The 14,008-nt window shown below is 38.0% G+C and overlaps 1 protein-coding gene across 4 annotated transcripts in view; it reads right to left on the reverse strand.

The window, feature by feature from the left end:
* Positions 1-14,008, reverse strand: part of UTRN (utrophin) — a 352,485-nt gene that overhangs the window by 54,172 nt on the left and 284,305 nt on the right. For all 4 annotated transcript variants that reach the window (XM_085055625.1, XM_085055626.1, XM_085055624.1 and 1 more), the window contains 2 exons: positions 6,991-7,052; positions 5,917-5,991 (listed from right to left, as the gene is read on the reverse strand). In XM_085055625.1, coding sequence (XP_084911751.1) covers positions 5,917-5,991; positions 6,991-7,052 — 137 coding nt within the window. The remainder of the gene's footprint in view (positions 1-5,916; positions 5,992-6,990; positions 7,053-14,008) is intronic.

The raw sequence follows: 14,008 nt of genomic DNA on the forward strand, positions 1-14,008 counted from the left end.
TCTTAAAGGTGGTAAGAATGTCCTGAGGCCTGATTAACTGAACAGCAGTTGCTAAATTAGGACTTAAATAAAAGCAGAGAGAGGGACACAGGAAGATTATTTATTGTAGTTTTCCAGAACACTAAATGTTATGCTTGCTATACTATGAAAAAATATTTTTATCTCCTTTAATACAGAATTCTTTCCATAAACAGTTGGTGATGCAATGGATATCTTACAGGGGAAAAGGGCTTTTCTCTCAAAAGTATTCAAATGTTATTGTGAAAATCTGAGTTTTGCATGGTGAAAATAAAAGGTCATCAGTGAGCCCTTCTAAGTGCTTTTGCAAAAGGAAGTGGAAGAGAGGAAACACAGGGTTTAATCCTCAGGGGTTTTTTTACAGAAGCAAGGACTTTAAGTAAAAAAAAGTTGCAATATATTAGTATGCTTACTACAATATACATAACATGCAGTTGAAGTATACTACAAGCTCATACTGAAGAGTTAGTAGCACATTTGCACTATAAATGTCATTTCTCAAACGAAAAAAAAAATCAACATGACAATGCCTGATGTGTTGTGAACTGCTCTACACCAATAATCAGAAAATAACTTTCATTGAAAGGGAGATATCTAGTTCCAACCCCCTACAATAGACAGGGACAACTCCCACTAGACCAGGCTGCTCAAAGCCCCATCCAGCCTGGCTTTGAACACTGCCAGGGATGGGGAAACCACAGTTTCTCTGAGCAGTCTGTGCCAGTGTCTCACCACCCCCACAGTAAAGAATTTCTTCCTCATATCTCACCTAAATGTCTCCTCTTTTGGTTTAGAACAGTTCCCCCTTGTCCTATCAATCCATTCCTTTAAAATAGTTACTCTCCCTATTTTTTGTAAACCCCGCTGGATACCGAAAGGCTACTATAAGGTCTCCCTGGAACATCCTCTTCTCCAGGACAAACAGCCTCAGCTCTCTAGGGCTTTCCTCATAGGAGAGGTGCTCCATCCCACAGCTGTCTTCATTGCTCGCCTCTGGACCTGCTCCAACAGTTCTACATCTTTCCTGTGCTGAGGGCCCCAGATCTGGATGCAGTATTCCAGGTGGGCTCTCACAAGAGCAGAGAGGGAGAATAACAGTATTAAGTAAGTGAACGAGATTTACAGCCTGTACAAACTGGGTAAGTCTACTTCGGCTGGAAAACTAGTACAGCAGAAAAAGCAGAATCAAAATAGTATTAACCACTCTGAGCAATTCTGTCAAGAACTCGATGATCATCTACCAAAGGTTACATTCCCAATCCCTTTTCCCCTGTCTACCCTTCCTCACATCTCTGTTTCTGTAAGAAATAGTATCTCACAGCCCTTGCCGTTCCTCTCCTGCACTAATATTGGTACATTCTGTTCTGACCTCACAGCATCAGATTTGCAGGGGTTTACATTTGTTTGTTTTTCATTTTCTTTTTTGTTTGTTTGGGGATATTTTAAGCCCTTCTCTTAGGCTTGCAAACAAATGCCAGCCATGTATTTATCAAAGAGGCAGACTGGTAATTGCAGCAAAACACCTTGCCATTAGTTTGACCTGAGGTAGCCGAAGTGTTTGGCAATACACTCACTGCAGCATAATCTTCTACAGTAGCTGGAAAGGATGAGATACACGGGGAAAGGCTCACAGGCACATTTAAAAGCAACAGGGAACCCACAAGCAGTTCACAGTGTAACCCTGAGTACTTTGTTTTGAGCTGTTGAAGGAGTGGGGTGAAGCCAAGTGAGGCTAACCTGCTATCCCATCACATGAATACTGAACTCAGGAGATAGCTTTCCTTCATGCTTTCCCTTGTGACTTTGAAAACCTTCACATCAAAGAAAACCCCATGAAAATTAACGCAACCAGACTGCTGGTTTTGTTTTGGTGTTAGCTTTTGGTTTAGGTTTGGGTTGTGGGAGTTTTTTGCTTGTTTGTTTGGGGCGTTTTGTGTCTTCTGGTTATTTTGCAAACTGTTTCTGTAAGGTACCTGACCAGCCCTTTTTAAAGCCAGTGAAAATTCAGAAAGTTTTGGAATGCCAGGAAGTTGTAGCCTTTGCCTTTGGCTTAACATAACCACACTTGCACTGAAAACAGCAATTCAACAGGCACTAACTTCAGGTCTTGATCTTCTGGCATTACAAGCTCCCATTCATATTTCAGCCTAAGCACTCCAGAAGGACCTGGGAGAGGTACTTTCAGTAATTTTGTACTAAAAAACCCCAAACAACTCTGATGCTATACTAAGGCAAATTAAGCTAAACTTACACGTTTGGATGACACCATCCATGCAGAACAACCAGAGGAAATTACTTCCATTCCTGCTTACTTCAGCACTCACCTGGCTGAATAAAATTTGGGACAGGCAGTTATCCTGTCATGCTGTTTCTGGCACAATGCCTACACAGCTTTCAGTGCATTTTTGCAGTACAATTTGCATCTGCTGAAACATGCTGAACGACCATTCCTGCTTTTAACCAACCAATGGGCACAAGGGCCATTTCTTCCCTTTCTGCAGCAAGGAGCCTTTCCCAAAGAAAAATTATAAACAGTAACCATATAATTCAGTTCTCTTAAAGCAGATGTGAGTGACTGACTCAGAAGCAAGTAACTACATGCACTGCTAATGGCAAATATGAGGCTGATGTAACCCCATGGAAAATAGTCAGGCATTACTGTGAAGTTTTTTTATTGCAAAGACCTTGCAAATGATAGGGTTTCCTGCAGAGACTGCATTGAGGGAAGTGCTCACAGCTCTCACTTTTACTCCCCTGTGTCTAAATGTTCAATTTCTTCCCCTTGTTGGGTTGATATTCCTATTAACATTCTTAAATTTTAGATCACCAAGAGGAACTCAGCAACAGAATTCTGAATATACATGACGATTTTGTCCTCTCTTTGCCTTTCAGTACTATATTTGAGTATCAGGGGCATTGTAATTTCTTGAAAATGAGCTGAAGTATGCTGCACAAGAATAAAATACAGTCAAGACCGGTGCTGCACAGTTGCCCAGTACATCTGCATCACAGGATACTCTCTCTGGCCCCATTCTTGTGCTGCAGTAGCAAAGCACTCACACTACATCTGCCCCACATAATCGGAGACAGAGGGACTAAGAATTTGCTCTTTCTGACTTGCAACCTTTCTTATATTCCTGCAAGATACAGATATGTCTACGTGAAAATGTATGTCTCTGCAGGAATCTACCAGTCAAAAAACAAAACAAGAATTCATAAAACTCTATTTTCTCATTTTAAAAGGAGAATGAAGAAAATGTGAATAACTTTCTCAGAGCTGTGTTTTTTTGACTGTTACCAGGAAGACAGATATGGCATCAGCAAAGTCTTCTAAAGTACAGTTCTCAAATGAGCTTTAGAAAGAGCAGTTGTCCTGGACCTGCTTGTAGAGCACTTACACTGCATTATCAGTCCCCACTGCAAAGTCAAAATCTATCAGGTGCAAGTGGGACTCTGCATCCAGCTCCAGCTGGGCCCTTGGAGTTCCCACTGAAAATGCCTTTGACATTATACACACACACCATGGCTGTGACAGCAATTTGTCACACTTTACAGTGATCTCCATTTCTGGTGATTTGTTTTGACATTTTCTCTGCCTTAGCACATAAGCCTTTCTGAAGCATTCTGCATCCAAACACCTTTAAAAGGCATCTGCAGTTAAAATTACAGGAAATAAAATGGAAGACTAAAGTAACTCAGACCAAAGAATGAACGGCAGTGGCACAGAAGATTACTCTTTCACTACCTCAAAATAAAACCAATCCTTTATCAAGTAGGTATGTATAATAAAGACAGATTTTTTGGGCTGTTTTCCCATGAAGCACAGAGATGGAGTAAACAAACAGCTTCATAGGCAGATTGGATCTGTAGAGATGAAAGTTGGCATATTCTCTTTATTTATTATCTCGTTCTGTCCTCCCACCTTCCTCCCCTGAAACTGGAGACAATAGGAGGGCACTTCTGTAATCTGTGAATGAGTTATTACAGAAATTTATATATTTTGCAGTAAAAGCAAGAGCAGAATGTATGTCCCTCTTCAAAGCTTACTAGAAATAATAAAAGTGAAGCTTGATGTATACAGGTCCCTAGAAAAGCCATATGTCTGTCAGAAATAGGCAGCATGATTAGCACCTGTCATGTGCACTCTTTTTTCACTCTTCCCCGTGGAGCAGCTCACACAAGGAGAATTTTACTTTCCTTTCTGATCTTTTGCTTTGCTTTTTGTTTTTAGGTACATGCTGATGAATACTTTATACCCTGCATACTGATAAGCAAAAAGCTCATAATGGTATTTAGTCTTGCTAGGAGATGAAGCCACAGCCCTTGGTGGGACCACATCACATGCAGAAGTGGCGAGAGGTGCTCTTAAGAGCCTGTGCTGTACACAGATACTCTCCAGCTTCCTGGAGTACATAGCTACCATCTCAGGCACAGCTTCATGGAGTATGATGCATATCTCAAGTTCAGCTAAGATCAGACTGCTGTCTTCTAGGCTGGAAAGAAAACTAACCATCTGGAGGGTGGGAAGGGATCCCTCTTTGTGCAACTCCTTTTGCACTTGTGCCTCTAGGATGGCTTTGCACTTCTTGTGTTCCTACTCAGCCTGCAGTACTGTGCACCCTTCAGGGCTGAAAAGTCCTTCCACACCAAGGACTCCTAATTTATAACAAGGATATTTGGTAACATCATACAACATCTTTATACCATCTGTTGCCAAGACCTTTCAAAAGGTCTACAATCTGCGACCTTCACACTTATTCACATCCCACATTTCTTTCCAAAACTGCTCAGTTTCCTTTTGCTTTTTCTACTTCACTCTATTTTCTTTCTCTTAGATGTGTGTTCTTACATATTTCTTTTTCCATTTAGTCCTAAAAGTTTTTAAAATTCAGTTTGCTTTGCACAAGAGACTGAGACAAGAGCACAGAATCCCAGTGTGGTACTTGCTGTGTGACTTGGAGAAGTCTCAACTCCAGAGGCCAGGGCAAGATCTCCTGATCTACCACTTCGGAGGCTGCTAAACTTTGGATAAACATGGTAACCTTGCAACTAGCTGCTGAATTAAACCATAATTGTGATATAATAGGATATGAATACTTATAGAACAGAAAATTGGAAATACAAATATGGACTTTGGAAATGAAGTCACTGAGCCTACTCAGTAGGCACCTATCCTTTCCTACTGACAAAATCTGTATGTTCATCAGAGTGGATGGTGGCTAATTATTAGATTACTTATAAACATGGACAAATGCCAATAGGTCTAAGCGAAATATCCAAATAGCATATTAAATGTATTGTTATTTCCTATTTAAACTTAAGATTGTTCCCCACATCCCACATGAGCATATACATATGCTATTATTGCTGTTAATAATAGTAGTATATTCTGTCCTAGTTGCTTTTTGTGATTAAAACGTACAGCAATACCAACTACACCGATCTGTATACTTTTCCTTCACACTTTGAGCACCCTGAAAATCTTTTTAAATGAAATTCATACAACATGGAACTCTTCAAAATATAGTAAAATATCTGAGTTTGTCAGTGATCAGGATTTTAGCTCACATCATTCCACATTGGTTTCTATCAGCTTGTATCAGGAAGAGTATGCAATTGTCAAGACATCCAAAATTTATTTTCCAATTGGTTTCTGAAGTATTCTTAGTGGGCATGCCATTTCAACTTACCTGCTGCACCTCTTTTTTATTAATTTATTTTATTTTTATTTATTTGCAATAATGACACCTACTGTTGGCAATTCTTTTAGTCATTTTATTGGCTGACAACGTGCCAAGGATGATGGATGTGGTCCACTGTCAATGTTGTTAGACTGAAGCTGACCCTCCCTTCCCCAAGTACTGTAGAGAAACCATTTGCCTCCAAGGCCCAACTTACAGCACAGGGCTTTCTGCAGTCTCCGGATTTTGATGGCTGTACGGTAGGCGGAGAAGCGCACGTTGTTCAAGTCAGCTGAAACAGCACAACAGAAATGTGAGCAGCCCTAAAAATACAGCCCATAACTTTCCTGTACATATAAATCTTCACTTTTTGTAGGAAGTCTGATATCCTTTCTCTTCTCTGCAATGAATTAATAGGATATATCAGAAGAAATTAAAAAACCTGACAAGCTGGTACCTCAGTCCAATCCACCTTCAGGGAAAGCCTCCTGACTCTGACAGTTTAGTACCTTGAGATATTAGCCCTCAGAAATGCTGACACTATCTTGGCACATATAATACATATTGCACAGTTTTACATACATATTATGCACTGGCACATAGTTTCCAGACAATTATTCAAATACAGTAAGTTTCTAAATAATTTACCACTCCATCAGTTAACATACAGGACACACAGGGCAGCAAATGTCACAGTAACAGAAAAAATGGCTTAAGGTATAATTTATATGCTATGACTTTATAAACTGTGTTTTAAAAGGGACAGTCAGATAGCTGTAAACTCTGTTTTAGAAACTGATTGGCACAGTAACATTTTTTCCTCACTTAACAGTATTTTTACCTTTCCTCTCCTTGGAATAGGAGATTTCACAGAAAATACTGATGTTATCAGGGCATGTTGAACTAGTTGTACCACAATGTAGTTCAGCTCTTACTGAAATGTATGGGCTCTAATTTATTACCAAAACTATTTCCTTGCAGACCAACACCCTGGTTTAAACATGCACAGAGTCTGTATCATTGGACAATTTCTGGTGAAGTTAAAAGAAACAAAAAAAAACCAAGGTACTGCATTAAAGCGCACACTCAGAATATGTGGTTCAGAAGTAATATTGCCAAAAGGTAATACACTACATTACCACAGCATTAGGTTTTGGGAAAAGTGTGTCCCATCACAAAGTGGGAAATGCTGTTATAGTTCAGTTCAAGGAAACTCAAACATGGGCAGTGTACAAATGCAGCTTTTACTCATGGAATAAAAATCACATAATGTTTTAATGAATGCACTCACCTAAGGACTGGAAGAGATCAGTCATTTTAGGATGATCCCAACAAGTTGTCTGTGTCTCATGACTACAAAGGAACAAAGTAATTAAAGTTTTAGGAAACACACATATGCACTTCCAAAGAATAAAACCTCAAAGATGCTCTGATTTTCTGCATTTAAGTGACAAGAAGTTCCTCAGCTCTAATTAAAATGTATGATCTCTACCACCCAGCTCCTTGATTTTATAATCACAAAGTTAATCAGACAATAGCCCACCCGTATTTAACAATATTTACTTTTGATTCTAACTGTGACAGTAAGAGCTGGGCTCTGACCCTGCAGCAAAGAGGCACACTAATAAAGTAAAATGCAAAATTTCCTGATGCTGCACAACAATAAATATAGTTGTAAAATCAATTTTAAGAGTACTGATATTTTATTTCAATCTTCATTGCGTATCTGAGCACATGTATCAGAACACAGACAATGATTTTAGGCTTTACCTGTAACATTTATGTACCATGTAACATGATCATTTAGGTTGGAAAGGACCTTTAAGATCATGGAGTCCAATGGGAAGCCTGATCACCATTCCCACAACCAACCAATAAATATCTTCATTTAGGGGGCATGCTCTACACTACTGTTCACAGGGCAGAGATTCAGTAGGCAGCATCCCTTAACCTACTGTTTAGTGCTGCTGTTTCAATTCATCAGGATTTCAAGTATGTAGCCATAGGGGTCAAAACATGTATTATGTAAGGTCCACTGAAATCTCCCATTCCCTTCTACAAGCCACACTTTACTCGTATTTATCAATATTAACTGCTGGAATGGTAGCACATTCTTGTCTCACAAAGTATTTACATTAGATTTGCAAGATAATTAATCGGAGAAGTCGTGTTAAGAAGGATCATAGCATTCCATTTAAAAGTTAATGAAAATAAAATTACACTATGTTAGCAAATTTGACAGTAATGATCAGAGAATACTACATATTTCACCTTTGTTGCTATTTAAAAATTGTTAATGTATGCATTTTTTTTCTACATAGAGGGATACTTGGTTATAAATAATCACTTTAAATGCCACTTTGGCATTAAATGTAATGAACTGTATCATCATTTGCTATATATAAATGGCTGTACCTCAGTGAGTGCACAGTAATTTATCATCAATGTTTATTTTTTATTTGAGAAACCAACCAAGAATGAACCCTTTTATGCTAGGTGGTACAAAGAGAAATTAACAGAAGGTCCTTGCTCCAAAGAACTACAGAGACAGTATGTATGTACCATAAGGGAAGGCAAGTTCCTAACAAAGTGCTAGGATTTTCCATAGGACCCTTCTATGCATTAGCCTCCAACATACACCAGTGGAAAGTGCATGAAATGGGTCTCTGTACATGGGATATGATCCTCATTTTTCAGTCCATACACCAGGATAACCTTTCCAGCTTTGAGTCTAGGTATTCAGAGACAGCTTCTCCCTATCACCATGCTTCACACTCTGCCATGGATCTCATTTGTCTATCTGGCACCATCACAGCTTTGTGAGGTGTTTTGCATGGAAGTTCATAGACAAAATATGTACTTCCTATTAAGAGAGTACGTACAAATCTTCTTTTCCCTCTTTGAGATTACTCACTATTAGGTGACTAAAAGGAAGGAGAAGCCCTGCACATGACTACATTTAATCAAGAGAGAGTTATACAATAATCAAAACAACTTCTATCAGACCTTGATTGACTCAAAAATACTACTATAGTAAACTCTCCTCAAGAAGAAAACACTAAAATATATATTTATATCTGAACACATTTTCCTGCATAGAAGCTTTTATACGATTTCATTTAGATATCATTATCACATTAATTGCATTCATGTTTCAAATTTCCAATAAGGTGGACAAGGCTCTGGTAATGCTGAACTCCGAAGCTAATGCACACCAGTAAATCAGTGGGTTTGCACTTGTTAGAAAGACACTTCTAAAACAGCACTATGGTTATCTTTGCCTAGAAAAGAAATTTCAAAAACAAGTAGCTTGGCAATCATTTTCCTATAAAAGGCATACCAATAAATCATCATGAAGCCAGCAACGAGAAAGAATATATCTAGATTTTATACTTTGTCATGGTAAAGGCAAGTGACTGTCCAGTATTCTCACCCTGGTGTCAAAAGACTACAGTATATTAGAAAGAAGAAAATACAGCTTCAGTAAATAATGAAGTGAACAGGAACAGAAAATACAATATAATGGTTCATACCGCTAAATTTATTAAATAACCACAAAACTACTCCCGAAGTTGCCAAATGTCTGCACTATCATGTTAAGCATGATGCCATAAATATCATGTTGCCCATTTAGAACTGTTGACTAAACCCATTGCAACTGCCCACAGAAATGGATACAGTATGTGACCAGTTTAATAAGGCTTGTTTTAAGGACATTGCTTTAACTCAAATTCCCTAAGAAGCCCCCTCCAAAAGTCAAGCCCCAAAACAAAACAAAAAAACCCAAAACAATCAGTGATTTTACTGTCAATATAAGTGAAAAGGATTTCTTAGGATACTCTGAGAAAAATAAAGCCTTAACTAAAACACCTTCAAACTTTTATGTTAAATGTAAGGGTAGGTGGCAGTACTGTGACGGAAGCTGTAAATATATGTATAAGTAGAAATACATTTCCCTCTATTTTAAATGTTGAAATATCAATGCAAACATTGCATGTAAACTACATGCAACTTAGCTGAGTCAAATCCTGTTTACTGGCCTAGAAACTGTGGTATCAAAACTAGCTGTGATTATAGAGACTTTGTTGAATTGTGGCCTTTATTTCTCAGTTCCCTATCTTCTGGCATTAAAAACATGGTTCCATGAGCAAATATATTTCTGACTAGTGGGATTGTGTAAGGATATTCCTGAGAGCTGCAGCAGAAGTGCAAAGGTTATTTACCTAGGTCCAGAGACCCTTTCACTTTTTCCTTTCCTTTTTAATTGTTAAAAAAGTAGAAGAAAAAATAGTTAAATACTTGGATAAATCCTTGCCTTTTTTTATTCCCCCTCTGGCAATACACTCCATTACACATTTGCAGTACTTAATTAGGATGTGGGTACAGTTAATTGCAATTTAGATTCCACTTTCTAAGTAATTTATAAACCCATATGCAATGAATAAGAACTGATTTTACTAATCAAACTTTATCCCTTAAATCAAGTTTCCCAGAATTAAGAAAAAACAACAGTTTCGTTATTGAAATGGTATACTTTAAGTACAAAGTTTCAGGGCAGCTTTATCTGAAATACTAAAATCACTTGAATAGTGACAACATGCCTTGCAAAAATAGGCTTTTTTTTCTGTTTTGTGTTTACTTCACATGAAGCAGAAAAAGTGAATAAGATATCAAAAACCTCTGTATCCTTCACTGTAATGTTGTTTCTCCATTTAATGCAGTAAATACCTGAACAGCTGAATTTTCTCTTTACAGAAAAACAACATGAAATTTAAGCCTAATAAAATAATGACCATAAAGTATTTTATGTTTCTATTTTATTTGCAACAGAAATACCTTTGTGCCAAACTGCATAAAGACCAATCGGCTTTTAAAACTTATCACTCAGGTTCTTTCCATGCCACACAAAATTTGTGAGAAAGAAGGTCAAGTGAACATCATCTGGTGAAACTCAGAGAAGACCTTGACGTCAATACAATCTGACAGCTGCTAAGTGACTACAGAGGGCAAACAGGACTGTGCCCGCCTAATCTCAAAACAGCTAGCGAGAAACCTTTGCTAACAACCAAGCAATTCCATACAAGGATCCAGCAGAGAAGAGGATTGGGCTGAGTGAATGAATCACCAGCTCAACAGTCTGTTCAGGTCGAGGCAGGCAGCAGCTTCGCTGTCATGGGAAGTGCTGCTGCCACCACCAAATAGATTCCACAGATAGGTTTCATTTAAGCACAGAAGCCAGATTAATCCAGACAGAGTGGTGGAAAAAACACGTGACTGTACATTTAATTGAAACTATAAAAAAATTCCTTCTCACTGAACTTCTGAAAAGATTCAGAACAAGCATTTAATCAAAAGCAGACAAACCTGCAGTCTTTCCTCTCTGTTACAGCTACCATGGCCCTTCTGTCCCAGGTCACAGTGATGACTGTGCCAAGGAGCACCTTCTCTTGCAAGTATCCTGCTAATGTCAAGAACTACTTGTAGAGTGAGGTGATATTAACTTTGATTGAAGGTGAACAACAATGGGGCACATTATTCATCTTGCTTCTACATGGCACCAAAAAAAAAAAATAATTTTCAAGGTGTACAGGAGCCCAGGTTTCAAGATTACCTTCTCTTCAGTGGGCGGTGAAAGGAGGGATTTCTGCTATTGCAGAGGTGAGCTGGTCTACAGGGCAGTAGCACAAGTGGTATGAACATATTACATCTTTCCTCATGGTTTAGTTAGGGAAGAATTAAAAACATTTCCCTGGGAAGCATTTTTTTTTGTTATTATCAAAACAATGAATTATTCAAAGAAAGAGTCTTCTAAATCTCTTCTGCCAAACTTATGGACCCAATATGAGCCAAGTAGCACAACATGCATCCATGAACATATTGCCTGACAAAGCAGTGTAATTTAAAAATTACACCCCCCACCTGAAGTGCTCTAAACCTTACATGACAAACATTAGCCCTTACAATCTGTTTCTTATCCATTAGCTGCCAGCTTTCCAATTATAATTGACAAAGATAAGCCATTTTAAAAACACTTCCTGATTGTAAATAAAAAGCTGACAAACAGTTAGTATGCAATTTAATTTATGTTCTCTATAAATAACAGTCCTGTTGAAATTAATGAATGAAATTCTACATCTCCAGGCGTTTCAAGATGACCATGGAGTTGTGAAAAAAATCCATTTGTTCTTTTTCAGCTTTTTTTGTAGAAGAAAGAAAACTAGAGACAGGTTTGTAGGCCTTTTTTATCATTTCTTATCATGGACAAGGCCCGTGTTGATAATCACTGGCAAACACCACAAGAAACAGCACTCTGGCATGATGTTAAGTATCCTTCTGTTCCTGCAGTCATTTGCACAAAACATTACGCTAAATCAGAATCTTTACTGATCACTAATGAATCAACAGTGCTCAGAAATCTGACTTTGCTACCCTTGTCCAATTTCAAATGGCATAACACCCCCACTTTATGTCACAGTGTTTTATCTAGATACTGTGTATTTTCTTTTTCTTTTTTAAACCCATTATAAAATACTGTTTTGTGGTGAAGAGAGTTGGCATAATGCATCACAAGAGTACTACACCTCAGAGGCTGGTAGAACAATTTATATGCAGATATTTTGAAATCACTCCAGAGAAATGTGCTACTGCATTTCTTTAATTGAAAACGAAGACTAGCACAGGAAGTGGTAATTGAAGAAACTCTCAAACTCTCAAACCTGTATTACCTCCTTCTGCAAATTAGATTTTGTTTCCCCTTCTAAGCAAAACACTTAAAACTACTAAGAATGAGATTATGGATATAACTAGAATAAGAAAAACTAATTTTTTCCCCGTTCCACTAGTTCTCCCCCTCCTCCCCATACAGGCATAAACCAAACATCAGGAAACACTTTCTGAAGAGTCTTAAAAAATGGAGAAGTGGAAAACATTTTATTCCTGTCCCCTATAGAGCTGAGCACGATATAGAAGGTGATAAAACGGGATTTCTAAGATGCTGGTGATGCCAGCCATTTTGCAGCGTAACAGAAAAGTAACCAGGGCAACTGTGGAGCTTGATATCGATCAATTTAATGGTTGCAACACGAAATTGCTCTCCCTATGTAATGTCCTGCATGAGATTAAACTCACTGCGACCTCTTCTGTATTACCCTTTTGTTTGTTCTGCACAGTACAAATATCTAATAATTTATAGCATTGAAAGATACATGGCCAAAGAACACTTAAATTATAGTTAAAAGAAAAACAGTGAGAAATGCTAGGCTAATTATTCTTGCTGCATATTCATCATGTTTCCCTCATGGATGTTTAATGATCAGAGTGTTTCATTTATTATTCTGTTTCTCTTTAGAATATTTTTATTGAAAGGCTGTGTAATATAGGCATTATTTCTTCATTTACTGTTACGGAGGCCAAGGATGTCTTATTTATATGATTCAAGTAGTTATAAATGAACAACAACAGAAAAATTTCCCTACTAAATCTCAAACCTTTACAAACCAATCTATGAAACTCACATTCAATGGCAAGTTTGCCAAACCTTTTGTCCAAACTTCACACTTTCATTACCTAAAGTGCACTGGTAAATACTGTGCCTTTTGTGTTGTATTCTCCTCCATATGTTCACTAGTTAGGTTTAAAAAGTATGGAAGACTATGCCTTTTTTTTTCCCAGCAGCACCAAGATTTTACAGATTAAGGTTTTCATTGAATTTTACTGTGACAGAAAAGACAGACTACAGAAATTCAAAATATTCCATCAATTGGCATCAATAAAAAGAAATCAAATGGGAGGCAAAAAGGATTATATAAAAACACATCAACAGACGCAGCAACATTTTGCAAATCTGACTTACATATTAAGAAAATTCAAGAGAAGAAAAGTGACTGGCTAAATCTTGTAAAAATAATATCAGCTCAAACAAATATTCACCATAGCCCAGGAGACACACACCTTGATAAACCTGGGCCAGATGAATTATAAATCCTTCCTGCAGCTAAGCAGCATAGTTGATCGTTTCCAAAATGCCCCAAACCAGACTGCCACTGTCTGAATTTGTAGGGCAGAGGAAGTTGTACACTGGCTGTTTGATTTTTCACGTGCTTCATTGCCTGATTAAATACCACCCCAGAAAGGGCAGATGTGCCAACTGTTAGCAAATGGTGTGGGGAGAACAAACTGGACTCCAAAGTCACCACCTGCCACTCAGACACTTCCCTCTACTCATGTAAATGCAAGCTACCTCTGGTGGCAGGAACCAGAGTAAGTGCTTCTTATCTGAAAATACAGACATCTTGCATCATTTTGACATT

Source organism: Lichenostomus cassidix, chromosome 3, assembly GCF_008360975.1.
Source record: "Lichenostomus cassidix isolate B80296 chromosome 3, HeHo_3.0, whole genome shotgun sequence".
Lineage (NCBI taxonomy): Eukaryota > Metazoa > Chordata > Aves > Passeriformes > Meliphagidae > Lichenostomus > Lichenostomus cassidix.